We start from the raw sequence: 17,799 nt of genomic DNA on the forward strand, positions 1-17,799 counted from the left end.
TACTCCTTTTGCAGGGTTTTTTTTTTTTTTTTTTTTTTTTTCCTTTCTCTTCCCTCCCCTCCCCCCCCTTCCTTTTGCTTGAAGTTGTCTTTACGGTGGCTTGCTTGAGTGGTGTAACTGTCTGGTCAAATGCCAGCTCTGCTTATTTTCAAGTAAAAAAAACTACACGGAAAAACAGAAGTTAGGTATGTTTTCTATCTTAGGCAGCTGATGGTTAGTTTGTAGAAAAAAGATGGGCAAAAGGTATGAAGTAACAGCTTTGCCATGTACTCTGAAGCCTTTGGTAGGCTCTGTGTAACGAATGCTTGCACTGAACTCCTTATTAGACTCTATATTATATAAATATATTGACTGCACATAGCAAGTTTAATGTTTTTATATATCCTATATATATTTATATATACTTGAAATGGGCTTGTCATGTTTTAAGGAACAGAAGAAATCAAATGACTGTATATTTTAGCATTAATTCAGATAGCATGTTATAATTCTGAAGATACGCCATTCTTAAATGGTGTATATTTGCTATTTTTTTGAAGAGCAATATTCAAGCATCAGATGTTCTTAAAACTGAAATTGGTGATTTGAAGAAGAAGCATGACGAGGCTGCTTCAAAAGTTCTCCAGCTTGAAGAAGATATCATGACTGTTACTCAGAAAGCCATTGCAAAAGAAACTGAGTTAGACAGGTATTCAGTAATTTTGTTCCTTACTTTCCTTATTTTATTGTTTCTTTCCATAGGTGTTTTTTAACTAACAATTTTTAATGTATGCATCCATTTTCTGTGTTATTAGTTCTGTACTACTAATTTGTCAATGTCTTAGTCTGAAGGACAAACTGAAGAAAGTGATGCTTGAGAAGGAGCAACTTGAATGTGTGTTAAAGACAGAAACGGATGAGAAAGAACTTTATAAGGTAATTTTATTTCCAACCACTTCATTTCAGTGTGTACTGGTAAAAGGAATAAAGGTAATCATGTTTTGTGGAGAGTCTGATAAATTGAATTTGTAACGGAAAAAGGAAATGGGTAACTTCTGTGAACCGATTTTATGATTTTTACAGATGTTCTCATATAAAAATGAATGAGGACAGTAGTATCTGAATTCATCCTATGATACAAAACAGGCCTCGAAGAAGGAGAATGGATCACCAATTTGTTAAAATGCAGGTTTAGTAACAAGGAATTATAGATGCCAGTAAGGGAGTTCTTTAGTTACACAGTGCATCACCCCGTAACTTGTGTTTAATAAGTAAATTACAATTTGCTTATCTAAGATCTCCCTCCAGGCTGTGTTTTCTAGATCGCTGTTCTTGAGTCTTGTGCATAACTCTGAGAATCTGTAGTAGGATCTCTATTATCAGTCTTCTCACAGAAAAAAACATCTAGATCTCAGAAGTGTAGAAACTGCATTCATGTGTTTGCATGAAAGCAAAAATTTAAGTAGAAAATTAGTGCTGTTGAGAATGTCCTTTTTGTCCTCTTACTATTTCCATGTTCTCTTGCTTTAGTTATAGCTTATCTGTTTTAGTATTTTGACTGCTCTGCAGTTTTGTTTCTGAATGTGTTAAACTAGTATTGTATTTTATGTTGAAGTAAAAACGTGTAGGGGGTGTGTGCATGCCAGTACTGAAGCAACCAAACATCGATATAATTTATTGATCTTGAAGTGCTTGTGATGTTTCTGGTGGGATCATTAACATTTTTGTCCGACACTGTGTAACTACAGATATTTACTGAAATATGCACCTGATGCACCATGTGCTGTAAAAAACCCTAAAGGACAGGCCTTTAGGGCATTTCCTAGTCCTTCCATCTTCATAAATGTTTACAGAATATTACTATTCCTCTTGTTATGCTAACTGATTATTCAAAAATTAACAGGTAACAGACCAGAGATACCTGAATTTATGTCTAGACTCAAGAACGAGATGATTATGCCTGCAAGTAGCTTTGAATTTTTATTTTATTTTTGTGATCCTGGGCTTCTTTGAGGAGTGAGAGGCCCGTAGCGCAGCTTGGTCAGTTGACCCTTGGGCTGCCTTATGGAGCAGCAGCAGTGCTGCGAGTCCAAGTGCTACATGCTCCAGCTTGCTTTTTGTTAGTTTTGGTTTGTTCTGAAAAGCTTGTTCTGCAAAATCCTGGGAAATGGACCTGTCAGAAAAACATCCCAACGCTGCTTCACAGTGTCTTATGTCAACCAATTGTAGGCATTGAAGACGTCTTAACTCTGTCCTTACCTGCAGTGTCTTGCTGTGGGACAAACTTTGGTTTTGAAACTGGATGGCCTTTTCTGCCTGTTAAGAGTTCTGTGGTGGTAAGAACAAAGATGTTCTGGAAAACAGAAATACTTTTCTTTTTTTGGCATGTTTAAAACTAAAGCTGAAAATACCACAAAAATCCGGTGTAGATAAAATAAATAATATTTAAATTGGCCTTACTTAAATGTCATTGTGAAATATGTTTGCACATATTTTTGCACAGCAGAGAAGGCAAATGGGGAAAATGGTACTTGTGTACTACCTTTTTGATTCAGGTTTTGCTAAAGGCACTGAGAAAACTTGGTTTTTCTTTTAAAAGTTTCTAATCTTCAAGCTTTAAATAAAAAAATGATGGATTCTCTTCCCTCTATTTTCTTTACCTAGGAGGATGCAAGTGTTTTAAAAGAACAGCTTCGAAAAGCTGAAGATCAGATTCAGGCTAGCAAGCAAGAAGCTGTCCTAATGTCAAAAGAGCTGAGCGATGCAGTAAATGTGCGAGATAAGACGATGGCAGATCTTCACAGTGAACGTCTAGAAAATGAAAAATTGAAAAAGCAGTTTGCTGATGCTTTAGCTGAACTTAAAAAAATCACAACTTTGAAAAATGAACAGGTAAATTGTCAGTATTTTTAGTACTAAAGTTTATCTCTGTTTATAGAGTAAATTTTGCAGTGGCATTAAAAATTCATTCGAGAAGAAAATGGATGGGTAGAATTATTTGTTATAAAATTATTTCCTCATTGGTGAATTCTTTCTAGATTCTTATGAGTCCTTCCAATATTTGTGGTCAAAGTTAGTTTAGTATTTATAAGTACAAAAATATTAACGTAATGGTAACTGGTAATGGCAAATGGTATTGGTTAAAAGTCTAATGAGCTAATACAATTTTAATCATTCTGACTGGAGCTTTGTACCCAGTCTGTGACTCGAACTGTATTGATTAATTTGCTAATAGGATTGCTGTAACAATGTAGCAGTTTGAAAAAAATATATTGAGCTGAACAGTAATTTAAAATAAATACAAAGTGAATAGTGCAACCCTCAAAAGAAGTGGTATATTGAAAATATCCAAGAATTTAATGTTTTTTCTAAGAATTTTGTTTCTATACAATGCCTTCGAAATGCATTCTGAAAGAAGCAGCAGGACATCTGCATGACTCAAGTAATGAGAAAGTATCCGTATACGGTGCATATCCAGTTGGTAAATGTAGCTCACGTAGCTCCATTACCGATGTTAGAGCTCAGCTGAAGCACTTCCCATGGAAGCATAGTGAATGTAATGGAATACAGTTGTGTTCTGTCCATTTTTGCCGCATGACTATACTTGTCTGTAAGATGGCTAGAACACTGTCTGGAATTTGTTCTGACTTTTGGTATCTGTTCAGACTTCTGGTCTGAGTACACTCATCAGTCCACAGAATAAGAATCCTCTTTACTTGCCTCTGGTGTTATACCAGTGCCTATTTACTCCCTCAATGTGCCCTGCTTGGAATGAAGTTCAACACAGATACTGCCTTTCTCTGTGCTCTACTACTCTATTCCTTTCCTTCCCACAAAGAAAACAGGAACTTACTCTGTACTAACATAGAGCATTATGATTTCTTTAATTGGCAAAAGGCTTTTTTGGGAAATAGTGGAATTTGAACAAAAGGGAGAAAGTTTCTAAGGAATTTTTTTTCTTTAAGGAAACTTCAAACACAGTGGAGCAGGAACTGCGCAGAGAGGTTGAAGACCTGAAGCTTCGTCTGCAAATGGCTGCTGACCATTACAAGGAGAAATTCAAAGAATGTCAAAAACTACAAAAACAAGTAAACAAGTTTACAGAACAGGCAGTAAGTAGAATGGGAGAAATTGCACTTGCTTTTTGTCACTTTTCAACAACTACGTAATTTCCATCTGCAAAACTTGGTGCTTTTAAAAAGAATTACAACATGCGGTAAACAGTGACTCTCTACCATTTTCTTCCACAAAGCTAAGTCACTTCTATGATTCTTTTTTGATGATTGCTGAAACCAAGCATAGGATTTATAGTAATTGGCGTATGTCAAAAGCTGACAGAGTTTGGATGAACCTGAACAAGTGTATGTTGTTCAAGGAAGAATTTTGAAACTCAAGGGAAAAATCCATAATTACTACCCCTATTCACTATCACCACAAAAAACCTCCAAAACCCAGAAAACAAAAAACCAAACCGCCCCAACCCAAAAAACCAAACCCAGAAGTGGGGAAAATAGATAACTTAGAGGAGAATTTCAAAGTGAAGTGTGAGGAACGTTCCCCTAACACAGTATATAGTTATATTCTTAACATTTTTCTAAGCTCTGTTCCGTAAATAGGTGAGGCTTTTGCAATGATAATGTGAGTGTTATGCCACCTAGTAACTGAACCTGTTAGCGCATTTCAAACAGATTTGAGAGCAAAGTTCCTCAGAATTTTCTGAAAATTAATGACTGAGTTGGAGAGGAGCTCAGGGAGGGGAAAAGGTGCGTGAGCAATGGCAAGATGTACAAATGTGAATTCTTACGGAAAACAGACAAGTATTTCTGCTCTCCACAAAACAAATGGGGGAGTTACCCAACTTTGATCCACAGATGACTTTAGAAAGTTGTCTTCTCATCCAGAAGGTCAATGGCGAATGAGGTGTCATATCAGAATGTGTGTGGCTTTTCCTTAAAAATATTCCACATCTTTGGCTATGTTGTACGTCTGATAACAAGCATCAGATTCCGCTACTTTGGCACCAAGAGTCCAGCACTTATTAGTAATACAGACTCTGTTTTCTAATGGGATATTAGATTTAAGTTGATGGATTTAAGTGTCACTCACTCTCTAGAAAATGGGATTTTTCTAATAATTTGCTTAGAAATTATTGTTTCTAGGAAAAAAAGAACTTCATAAAGTAAGATTATAAAAATCATAGTCTGAGGCAATTTCAGTGTTGGTACAATTAAATATGTTTACATATTTATTATTACCTCCTGTTTGACCTCTTCCATCTAGTCCAGTTTTGGAGGGTATGGTAGAGCAATATATATGTTACTTTGTGCTTTGGCTTTCATTTAATTAAATACCAAAATAAAATTTCTTTTCACAAAGAAAATTGCAGGGCATCAGCAGAAACCGACAGATGCATCTAACATTGAGACAGCTACTGCCGTTGTTACAGACAAAAAGTTGTGTGCAACTCCAGGTATCAACAGCTTAAACTTTATTTGTGTCAGTCTGAAAGTATTGTCTATGTGAAGTAGTCCCTAATAGTATTTATAGAATAAAGTAGGAGGACTTGTTTTGTTTAAGTTAAAGCAATGATTAGAAGTGTGAAAATTCACCTGAAAATCTTGTGTCTTTTTTTCAGATGGTAACATTAATAAGTAATTTAATGTATCTTTTCAAAATCAGTTCAGTTGATAATGTGAGGAGGACTGAACTCTTTAATTTCTGCTTGTTGGTTAACGCAGAGCCTGTTTCGTCAAGTTAATAATTTATTTGAAAAAAAATATCTCCAAATTTGCAAATTGTGTACAATAGCACGATAATTTTGTAGTCATGTTATAATGACTATCCACTGTAGCATTCTACTGTAAAATCACATCCACTGAAAAGTTCTGATTATGTGATGGCAAGGTCAAGACTATATATTCTTCTCATGGTTTCTAGGCAGTAGGGCTTTACTAGATTTTGATGAGTTTCTTCCTGTTTTAAGTAAATACAACTGCTTCCTAAAGCAAAGAAAATCCCAGCAAGCTCAGTTACAGTATGTGATGGGATGAAGTAGTTTGCTGAGGTATTTCATGTTTTTACAGATGAATAAAATATCCCGCATGATATCATAATATATATATTCTGGTGTTTACTTTCTTGGGAGCTAAGAGAAGAATTGCCTGTCTTTTTTTTTTTTTTTAGATTGACCTTTGTAGTATGTGTGTGTATATTTATGTTCATCTTCAGTGTGTAAGAGAGCTGGACACAGATGTGCCAGTAGGACTGCTGCTCTTGTGTATCACTAGCCACATGATCCTGATTGTCTCTGATTAAGTATTTGCTTGGATAATGTGGAGCATTCTGTTCTTGATGCACTGTCAGATCTGGCCTCTCATCTCTCTCACACAAACTTTATTTATGGAAGAAAAATATCAGTATTCTTGTCTTGTCTTCAATGTTCACAGTTAGCCCCACTTCATCTGACATAGTTTCGGAATACATGGTAAAGGAGCAAGTACGTGAAATGAATAAAGAAATTGCTGAAAAAACAGAGAAGTATAAGAAATGCAAGCAAATGCTGTCAGTAAGTAAATGGCTGCTTTGGAAAGCTGAACAGAAAGTAGCTGTAAGTGCTAAGTCTTAAATCCACAAAGCCTACCCAGCTGAGCTGCTTTTCTTGTTTGTGAGATAAACTGCGATTATGGTTGAAATCTTAACATTAGTAAACACATTTTTATTAAGTCAGCTCTCGATTACCTGTGGTGTTAGAAAGTCCAGACAAGGACCCCTCAGGAAAACCCAGATGCAGTAAAAACAAAGGAACAAAACTACTACTATTGCTTTGCTTAAGGTTTTGAATACTCTCTCTCCCTCCCTTTCCCCTCACCCCCCCGACCCCCCATTATATTTTAAGTGTATTTGTAAAAACAAATCAAATACAAAATGTTGCTGTAAGCCAGCTGATGTCTGGAACAAGTGTAGCAGTGTTACCTGATGTGTTGTTCAAGTGTAGCAACTCCACCAAATCTGATTGCCCTGGGCTTTTACAGGGTTTTGACATCCAAGTGGGTCCTACCTACTAGCTTGGGTTCAGACATGCATACAGGCATTTATATGGTTCTCTGGACTAGAGTCAGCACCAGTAGTACTGTAGCCACAGTAGTAATGCTCTTCAAATATTAATACCTGTCAGCTCTAACTTGATTTTCATTTAACCAGTTTGGATGTATGTATGATGATGGAGTATTGCATCAGTAATGCTGGTGAAAATTTGGCTGTTCTAGAACTGTTTAGGAAATGCTTTTTGGGTGTTGTTTCTGTTATTTATCACAATGAGATAATTATATTTTAATGTGCTCTCCAGGATGTAATGACTGTCCTGTAATTCTACTCATTTCCCTGTCTATGGAGAGCCTATGTTAGCTTCTGCTGGCTAGTTCTGCTATAGTGGTGCTTGAGGAAAGCTTTGCCTTTGACCTTCTGGATGAAAGATACTTAGGTTGTATAACTTGCATGGGGAAAGGTTTTGTGTTTTCAAGTGAAAGGGTATTGAAATGATAATAATGATTACATTGTAGCATTAGGATACAAAGAAATTTGAAACTGTGAAGCTAAAGCGCAATATCAGCTTATTGAAATCTTGGGCAAGAAAAAAGTGAACGTCATTTATGCAGTGTTCAGTGGTTCTGTCCTCTTCAAAGACTTAAGACAGGCTTGATTTCTTGGAAAGCCATTTGTAAATGGTCTCATTCTAAAAGCATGGAGTTACACAGTGTTGTTGTTGGGGGTGATATGGGAAATCTCTTAAAACTGTAAATATTTCATGCCATGGTATGAACTGCTTTAGGACGAGAAGATGAAATGCAGTGTTTATGCTGATGAACTAGCTAAACTGGAACTAAAGTGGAAAGAACAAATGAAAATCAATGAGGGTATAAAACTACAGCTAGCAGCAATGGAGGATCAGTATAAAGTAAGTTGCAGATTTTGTTTATGATAATGAATGGTATCCTGTCACTCATTTCTAAGTAATGGGGAAAAATTACTAAATGTATTTTTGCTGTAAATAGAAATTGTGTTTTACACTTGTAGAAACAACACTGTCTTGTAATGCTTCTTTTAAAGTAGGAGAGATCTGCTGAGTGTATTGCCAAATGGCTATCAACCAATCAGTCTTTTAATACTGTAGTTTTAGACAAACCTCTAAATGACATTAATCTTGTATTATGGGGGGAAAAAGGGGCTAGAGAGTTCTAATTTCCTGTTTCTTACTGTACAGGGATATTGATTGCTGTGTTCCTCTAAAATCTTCATATTGCATGCTGCATTGCCAGTGTAGTAATGTCTAATAAATTTTATCTGAATTGACTAAAGAAATAAAAGATGAATGATACATCGTTTTGAAAATCATCGTGAGATAATAAATTTCTAAGATCTCAACCGTAGTCTTTGTAGTGATGCAACATATGCATGAGGAAGTCAAGCATAATGGGCAACTTGCTTACAACGGGCCTTAATCTTTGGATGTGTGATAGTAATACATGTGTTTAAAATGGATTTTTTAGGTCAACAAGGACAAGATAAGAGCAACAGATTTCCATAAGACCAGCTTTTATGCTGTTCTCAGTGATAGCGTAGTTGACAGGTTTCAATACCCTGTTGCCCATTTTTGCCTGTTGTGATGAATAGGGATGAAATTGAACTGTGACTAGTAGGAATCCCCTTCCATTGGAGATTAGAGCACTTTTTCATTATAAAAATCTGAATTACTCTGCAGCGTATTCCAGTACTCTGTAGGCTGTCCTTTTTTTGACACTTTTCAAAGCTCTAGTTTCCATTTTATAAAATGCATGACTTTCCCATTTATTTAATTTTACTAATTAGAAGTGATCTGTTGCCATGCATAATTTAATGTAAAATAAGTTTGCTTTTTAATGTCTCAAGAGCAGAAGTAATAGATAATTGGTTCCAAAACTGAAAACATTTTGACTGCAATTCAAAAATTGTTATTCAGGAGGGCGCAGGTGGTGGGGAAAAAAGTGAGCTTTTCTTCCTAGTCAATTGACTTTGTTGGTATGAACTAGGAGAGGGAGTTTCAGAATTGAAAAAAAATTATATCTAACTGTGCAGAGCATTGAGCTTGTATGCTAGAAAAACAAGTGCAGAGAAGTCTCCAAAGTAACCAGAATCCAAATGAAATAGCCATTTGAAGAGAAAGATTGTTTAAATAATCACTTTGAAGCAAGGAGGAGGCCTGGGAGAGTTTGGTAATGTGTCAGTTGTGTCTTCTCCCAGAGCACAAAACAGAGACACAAGGCTGATGTTGGCAATACAAATTTAGTGTCTTTGAGGTAGGAGGTGGTTTTGGTTCTCTCAGTTCTGTGGTGGGACTTAAGAGCTGGAGAGAAGTGAATGAAATGAATCGCCAAAATGCCAATGGACTCCCTCAGAAATAATGAGGTGAGGCTTGTAAACCTTCAGCTGTTTCTGGGCAGTGGTGTCTCTCTTGCCGTTAGTATCACTGATACTATGCCTTGTTTTTAAACTAGGATTTTACCATTCCACAACTATTTTCTGAAAACTGGCAAGAAAAGGCTGCTAATACATTGCTGTTATCCAGCACATAAACTTGGGGAGAATTGTTGGCTTTGATTTGTAGTAGTACTAGATGTTGCATATAACCGTAGTAGATAAAATGATTTCCATCTGAAAGATGAACTTTGTTTTCACAATATAACCTGCATTCGCTAATACAGGAACCTTAAAATTCTTTTCATATAGGTTCAGCTGGCAGAAAAAGAGAGACGAATAAAGGAACTGGCATCACAGTTGGAACTCCTTACCAGTGAGAAGGTATTGTCAGGATTCCTGTTAAATAAATTAAAGACTTGTGAGACTCTGATTCGAGGAATTGCAATTTATTTTTATGTGACAATTTGTTTACAGTTTAAACATTTTTCCATATTTGGCCAATATTAATTATCATTTTAAAGTACAAGTTTTGTTGATAATACTAATACATATTTTTAAAAATTGTGCACCATAGTATACCAGCTTGCCAAAACTGATGCAGCCTTTGACAATACTGTAATTTACTGTTCTGTAATAGTATGCTAGAATATTTGCTACATATAATCTAACAAAAATGTTATGGTGTTAAATTATTTCTTTTTTGCCATCTAGAATGATACTTCTTTCAGCATCAACAATAATGAGTTCTGTTATATACAGAAATAATACAGTTCACGGAACATAGGAATCCTTTCCAATTTTAGTCCTATAGCCCTTTCTCATTTCAGCAGCATTGCTGTTCTACAAGTTTTCAGTGGACTTCCAGCCTCCTTCCTGCTTTACCCCTCCTACTTCTTAGTGAAAGAGGTTCAGCCCTGGTACCAACACAGTGCATGTGCTGCTTGATCAAATAGAAAAGGATTATTATTGAGCTCATGCTGCAGCCTTTCTGCCCTCTAAGGGAACAACAGTTAACAAAACTGGCAGGATTTTAGTTTCCTTGAGACAGTCTCACTGATGCTTCAGGAGTTACTGGCTCATAGGCAGCACAATTAGTAAACCTTATTCCCTTTGGAATCCTGGTATGAGACACGAATGATACATACCTATCTTGACAGGTTGTGTTTTTATTTTTTCCACCACTGGTGAGGATTATTTTTGCGTTTATTCAGTGTTGTCCTATAACTAAAGATGTAGACATTTCAGCATTATAATCTCCAGGTTTTTCATGATGTGTGCATACAACCAAATCCTTTTGACATCTGAAGTTCTGTTATTGTCTGCTTGTAACACTAAGAGCAGCCTGACCTGTGACGGTAGTGATTTCTGTGAACTACAATAGGAAAAATACCTTTCTAAGAAAAGAAAGATATACAAACAGTACTCCAGTTTTTAAATATGTGATAGAAAATGGACTGCTGCTTTCAGGAGTTCACTGTCTAATCACATTCAGTACCATTACTGTTAAACCAGACATTCTGAAATAGTGATGCTAATATTCCAATGTTGGAAGTACCTCTGAGGTATTATATGGCAATTAATCAAAGGTAGGTTTTATGGAAAAGTGAAATAATGTCTTTATTACCTTCAGATAGTATTGCATGATATTGTGGAAAAGTTAGGCTTATGCAGATTGTGTAAAAAATCCAGTATGAATAGTTACTTAGTAAACCCAGGAATTTGCATACTGAAAAATTGAAATTAAATTAATTCTAGACTAAGCTAGTTAAGTGTTTTGTAAAACTCTAGGTTCGCAAGTAGTTGGTATTTAAATTATCTCCTTTGAAACCAAATGTATTATTTTTAATAGGTCTCCATCATACTTTTCTAATTAAAAAGAAAGCAAAACAAAATTTGAGTTTTGATGAATCTAGTTTAGCTGGAGGGAGCAATTTTAAACACCACACTTAAGAAGGAGAACAACTGTAATATTAAAGCGTGGACCTTGTAAAAGCTTGGAACTTTTGTCTTCCAAATTTATAGATATTTACAGTTCAAAGAAGAATCAAAGTGCCTTGCTAGGCTGGAACCAAGATTAAAAGGTTAAGCACAGTAAACAGCCTTTCAATTTATACTCCATTATCAGTGTTTGTTTATAAATGTCACCAAACATAGCATGCTAAAAATGTTCATTTGCTGTCTCTTCAAACCCATAAAATTACTTGGTTTCCGTTTTATTTACATACTTACATAGCTTTACTTTTTTTTTTTTTTTTTTTTTTTTTTTTTTTTTTTCCTACCCTTTTTTTTTTTTTTTATTTTTAAAGATTTTTTTTTTTTTTTTTTTTTTTTTTTTTTAATCATCACTACCCTAGCTATCCTTCAACTTCTGGCCAAGGCTATTTTACAGCACCTTTTTACAGTCACTTTGATATACATTCCGTTTTAACCTTATGTGATGCTAAAATTAAAGTATTAATGCCACTTCCTCATTCTAAACTGCATATTGCAGAAGAAATTTAAAAAGGGAAATCTTCATTTCACTGATAATTATTCCTGCTTTGTATTGAGTAAAGATGAATTATTTAGATTTTACACTCTCATTAAAACATTAAGATGTAATCCTAACCATTTAACCCTAATCGTTTCCATCATATGTGCAATTAAGTCTATAAATCTAAAGTAACTCTAGCATAGTTTTATATCCTATCTACGGGAGGATATTTTACTTGGAGAGTGTGAGGCAGAAATTGTGTTGTCCTGTATTAGAAGGTTTTTCTAAATGAAAATAAACGCTATGGTGCTTATGGCCAGAGTTTCAAAAAAGATGACTTTCTGTAAGCTGTCTTACTGTTTGTAGATCCACTTTTTTCCTGTGTAGAAATGACTTTGTGATGTTGCCGTTGGAGTCTAAACATTTTATGTCTGAAACCTGATAGTAGGTACATAAAAATAAGTGTGCAAGTTCTGTCTTTTTTTCATTTGAGTGGTGTTTTGTTTTCAGAGTAGTTATTGCTATGTGATTTTTGCATTCTAGAGATTGAGCTGAAGTTCACTTTTTTTTCAGAAAAAGATTCATTTCCTTTTAGTAACTGGGACATTTTACTTCTCATATAGTTAAATCGATAGTTGAAGTCTTAGTTTAAGTTTCAATTTAAAGTCTTTTGGAGAAAAGGCATGCTTCCACCTTTGGGGTTTTTGTTAACGTTACATTAGCAAATATTAAACATGAACCCAGAAGAAAATGCAAACCAGAAAGAACGAAGTTATTGGAAAGCATCTGTCTCTTAACAGTCTCTACTTTTGAATTATGATTTTCATTTTTACATCTCATTTTGTGCCTCTGAATTGTAAATGGCATCTTCCTCTGGATACTCATGGCATACATGTTTTCTCTCTCTTAACCCATTTTATTAAATGGATGGATGAGAGACTTTTCTTTGGATAAATTACATCTGATGCAGTGACCACACTTTAGTTACTGTCTTTTAGCATATATATATTGGCTTAGAGTTTTAATGGTTTATAAGTTACAAAAGCCCTTTAGTAGTTCATAATTATTATAATCTTTATGGGTTATATGCAAGAGTCTAGACTTAAGTATATATTTTTTAAGAGTTTTGAGCTTTTCTGAAAGAAGTAATTGCCTTTTGGATACAAATATTTAAAGAACAAAATTAAAGGAAGGCACTTAATCTCTTCAAATTCAACAGTTTTATATTTGGGATAAAAACACTGAATTCTGGAAGTAAGGTACACACAAACCCTTGCTAAACTGTAAATATAGATATATAAAAAATGTGGCTGTAAAGGAGAGAGGAGAAGGATGAATTAGAATTCTGCTCATTAAGTTCATAGAAGGCAAATTTTTTTTTTCACAGGAAGTGTAACAACTTTGTCATCTGTGTATGATAGAACTTTTGATGGACTTAAAATCTACTCATTTATAATTAGACAAGTGCAGCTTTGTTCCATATGATGCTGGTAGTACAAATACTACATGAAATAAGTAACCTAGCCTGGATTGTGTTCGTGAAATATAATGCTAATTCTGTTTTTTCTCAACCTTGTAGATAGTACTGTGTATTAATTGAAAAACCCAAACATTCCTCCTTCTTTCTGTTCACAAAAAGCAGAAACATGCAAAAATGTCATCTGCGTTAGCAGTGACTAAGACAAGGAATTTTTTGGCTATACTTGGTATAATGGTAATAGAAATATTTTGACATAATAACAACTAAAAAAAAAAAACCCCTAATAATTACACGTGGAACATGACCACCAAGCAGAATCACAAACAAGGACAAAATTTTTATCAACTTTAAATGTATTTCGCCGCATCCTTTAAAAACTGATTTTTTAGATAACTGAGAACAAGGGAAAGTTGTGTATCATTGCCTCTGCACATACAGTTTTAGGTGAATATGTTTGATAGGATCTCTGCATTTGAACAGAGAATTCTCTTCCAGTTTTAAACACAGCTGCATCTAAAACATCTTCAAATAATGCAGAGAGCTTAATGTGCGTACGTGAGTGTATATGCAAGTAAGAGTGACTCTAAGGAAGTTACGTTGTAGAGAACACGAGACTGCTTCTAAATTTTCTGTGCTGGTTTCTTGCCTTGTGCATGTGTGTGCACGTGGAAGACATTAAAGTTTGTTCTGTCATTCTTGATCTCCTACTGGAAGTGACAGCCCTGAGTTCAGCTTAGTTAATGTTAAGGCACACATCATGTAGGTCAACGTTCTGCTGTTTCAGGTTAGACAGGATACAGTGCAATGTACTTAAAATATCTGCCGCTCATACTCAAGTATGTACATATATGCACTTCCCATACTAATATTGTACATTCTTGAATGGTATGCTATATGAAGAAGAGAATAATTTTACTTTTAATTGTAACTTTTAAAAACTTTTCTCCCTGCACGTTATCTTCTGTTGTTATTGTTAATCCACCTATTCTTTAGCTGGTTTTTCTTCATTGTAAAAAGGATACATATATTTCTTGAAAAAATGTTGCAGTTCTGTTTATGTAATTTGAATTATCTGCTGACAAAATGAGAAAAAAATTTCATCATCTTTGTATTTTCTTCATTGACTGTTTTTGGTACGTACAGTACATTTGGCACTAGATGAAGGTGAAAAGACAGTGGGAAGGTTAGCAGATGTATTTTTAAAAACAAATCTGAGTATTTCATTAAAATTTCAATCTTATCTAGGAGTCAATAGGTTAATTGCATTTTAAACTTAACATTATTTAGGAACTTGGCAGGACACCAGGAAATCAAGCTGGAAGGATGATGGAGGGACAGTTTTCACAACAGACATTACATTTTCGCAACCCATATTCGGAGGAAAATGGACCAGTTCCTGCAGTGCCAAATAGACTACCAGCACTGCAGTACGGAAACCCTTATGCCATTCAGGAAAGAAGAGGTAAGTAAATTTCACCTTCACCCCCAATATAACTGCTTTCTCACTCTTTTGACAGCAATGGCTTGTTTAATGCTGGTTAAGTACCAACAATATTTATACTGGTGTACAGAGCCTTTATTGATGGAGAATCAATAAAGTTGTGTCTATTTTACAGATGAGCATCAGTAAGTTAAAGTTTTAAAGAAACACCTTTTGAAAAAGGTGGTTTATTCTCTATTGTTTCATATTATCTAAACCGAAAATGTGTTTATCTTGATTTTTAAATGTAAGGTAGCACATATATAATCTCAAAATACAAACTGTACTGAACAAAGGTGCTCTAATTAATTTTTCTTCAGATGGAGCAGATGGTGCTTTTAATCCTGATGAGATCCAAAGGCCACCTGTTAGAACTTGCTTTTGGGAGCTAGAAGATGATGTAGTGTGTAGTCAGCCTTCACGAAATCTTAGTCGGCCTGACGGCTTAGAAGATCCTGAGGATAGCAATGCAAGTTACCTCTTTTTTATTAATTTTCTTTCCTTAATGTGCTTACTAATAAGTAATCAAAGTTTTCGGTATCTGAGAAGCCTGATTTTATTGTTACGTAAATCCAGAATTGATTTTTCTTTTCCCTGAAAAATGGTTTCGGTATATTTTGTTTGCTTTGAAAGAGAAAAACTCTGCACATCAACTGATAATAACATACGTATTCTCCCAGTCTCTGGAGTTACTGGCAGCTTGTTTTGGTATTAGGACGGTAGCTTCTTAATCTTTTAAAATACTTTTAAATAATCTTTTAAAATAAAGTAGAAAATTCCAAGTAGTCTCAATTCATTCTGTTTTTTCTCTCCTGCATGGTAGAATGAGGGCTTAAAATGTAGCTACATCTCACTCACTTTATAATTCATATGTAGGAACAAAATTGTAACAGAAAAAAAGTAAGGGATTCTAATACTAGTATTTTCAGTTAAATGCTGAATGGAAAATTCTTGCTGTATTAGATACTTTATTCTAATGTATATATATTCTGTTCTCTTTTGCAAATCCACATTTATTAATTTCCATTTTGAATGTTGTTTGCTGTTAGATGTATTTGGAAGAGCTAACTGACTTATCTAAAGCTGATTAAATTGAAAGTGACAGATTTTCACTGATTTCTTTTTTAGGGTTTTGTGTGTTTTAAGTGGAAACTGGTTAGCTTTTGTTTTTAGTACAGTTAACTTGCACCTTCTGGTATAAAAAAATTGGCTTCTGTATGTCTTCATTTGAACAGGAACACTACTCTTTTCTTATTCTAAGTACTCTTGCACCGTCAAAAATATTAAACAAGCAGTACCTTTCTGCAAAGTACTGTGCTCTTTGCAAGTACAGTGGTATCATGACCTGTTTCTCATTTAGTCTAGTTTGCCACATTTAATTGCTATTAACCTTTGCAGAAACTGATCAGTGTTCAGACAGGCATGATTTTAGCCCTGGTGCTCAGCTCCTGTAATGGAGAAAAATGTATTTCTTCTTCCTACCTTTTGCCCCCCAGTGTCTATTACTGTGAATAATTAGAGGAACTGTCAGAACTTTTGCAGCCCGATCAAGATCTAGAATGTGAGTTTAATGCTGTTGCCCACCTTTACTTCTCATTTTGCATATTTAATCTGATCATTCTTGACGTAGATATTACATATGACAAGATCTTCTCTTCTTCAGTCATCTGCTTCAGTTTAATTAGCAGGGTGTTCTTTCTGATCTATGTGCTTTGCCCTCTTGCAAACCCAAGAGAACAGTGCTAATATCTTGTGCGCATTTGCTGACACAGCTTGGAATTTTGTAAAGAGATGGAATATAAAAGTTCAACTTGAGAAAAGGTGCCTTGAAGTAAAATAATTTATTTTTATTTTTTTTACTTCCAAATGAGAATCAGTTGCTGGCTTCTCACAAAAATAGACTGTGTAGCATATAATTTACATGGAACTGAGTAGTTGCAAGAATCTAGTTTCTAGAGAGACTTAGTAATATGCCAGTGATAAAACAGTTCTAGTGCAGTATTTAAAGAAATATCCAGTGAAAACGGATGTCATCTATCTGGACTTCTGTAAGGCCTTTGACATGGTCCCCCACAACATCCTTCTCTCAAAAGTGGAGACATACGGAGTGAATGGGTGCACTGTTTGGTGGATAATGAATTGGTTGGATGGTCACATCCAGAGAGTAGTGGTCAACAGCTTGATGCCCAGATGGAGATTGGTGACAAGCGGGGTCCCTCAGGGGTTTGTACCAGGACCAGTGCTGTTTAGTATCTTTATCAATGACTTAGTGAGATTGAATGCACCCTCAGCAAGTTGGCAGACAACACCAAGCTGAGTGGTGTGGGTGACATGCCTGAGGGACAGGATGCCATCCAGAGGAACCTGGACAAGCGGGCCCATATGAACCTCATGAGGTTCAACAAGGCCAAGCACAAGGTTCTGCACCTGGGTTGGGGCAATCCTCAATATCAATAGAGGCTGGAGGATGATGTGATTGAGAGCAGCCCTGTGGAGAAGGGTTTGAGAGTACTGGTGTATGAAAGGCTGGACATGAGCCAGCAATGTGCGCTTGACAGCCCAGAAAGCCAACCAAATCCTGGGCTGCATCAAAAAAAGTGTGGCCAGCAGGTTGAGAGAGCTAAATCTGCCCCTCTACTCCACGCTGGTGAGACCTCACCTGGAGTACTGTGTCCAGCTTTGGAGTCCTTAGCACAGGAAAGACATGGACCTGTTGGAGTGGATCCAGAGGAGATCCACAGTAATGACGAGAGGGATGGAACACCTCTGCTATAAGGACAGGTTGAGAGAGTTGGGATGTTCAGCCTGGAGTAGTGAAGGCTCTGTGGGGGTTGATCTTTTTAGCAGCGTCTGAGACAGGACATAGGGTAACAGTTTTAAACTAAAACAAGGTTGATATAGACTAGATGTAAGGAAGACCTTATAAACTTTTTA

General features: G+C 35.5%; 1 protein-coding gene across 1 annotated transcript in view; it reads left to right on the forward strand.

Moving 5' to 3' along the window:
- TAX1BP1 (Tax1 (human T-cell leukemia virus type I) binding protein 1) overlaps window positions 1-17,799 on the forward strand; it is a 56,628-nt gene that overhangs the window by 29,254 nt on the left and 9,575 nt on the right. Inside the window, 10 exon segments of the mRNA XM_010142299.1 lie at window positions 540-688; window positions 825-989; window positions 2,547-2,871; window positions 3,945-4,091; window positions 5,356-5,449; window positions 6,426-6,544; window positions 7,808-7,933; window positions 9,742-9,813; window positions 14,673-14,847; window positions 15,186-15,334. Coding sequence (XP_010140601.1) covers window positions 540-688; window positions 825-989; window positions 2,547-2,871; window positions 3,945-4,091; window positions 5,356-5,449; window positions 6,426-6,544; window positions 7,808-7,933; window positions 9,742-9,813; window positions 14,673-14,847; window positions 15,186-15,334 — 1,521 coding nt within the window.

Source organism: Buceros rhinoceros, unplaced genomic scaffold, assembly GCF_000710305.1.
Source record: "Buceros rhinoceros silvestris isolate BGI_N320 unplaced genomic scaffold, ASM71030v1 scaffold5258, whole genome shotgun sequence".
NCBI lineage: Eukaryota > Metazoa > Chordata > Aves > Bucerotiformes > Bucerotidae > Buceros > Buceros rhinoceros.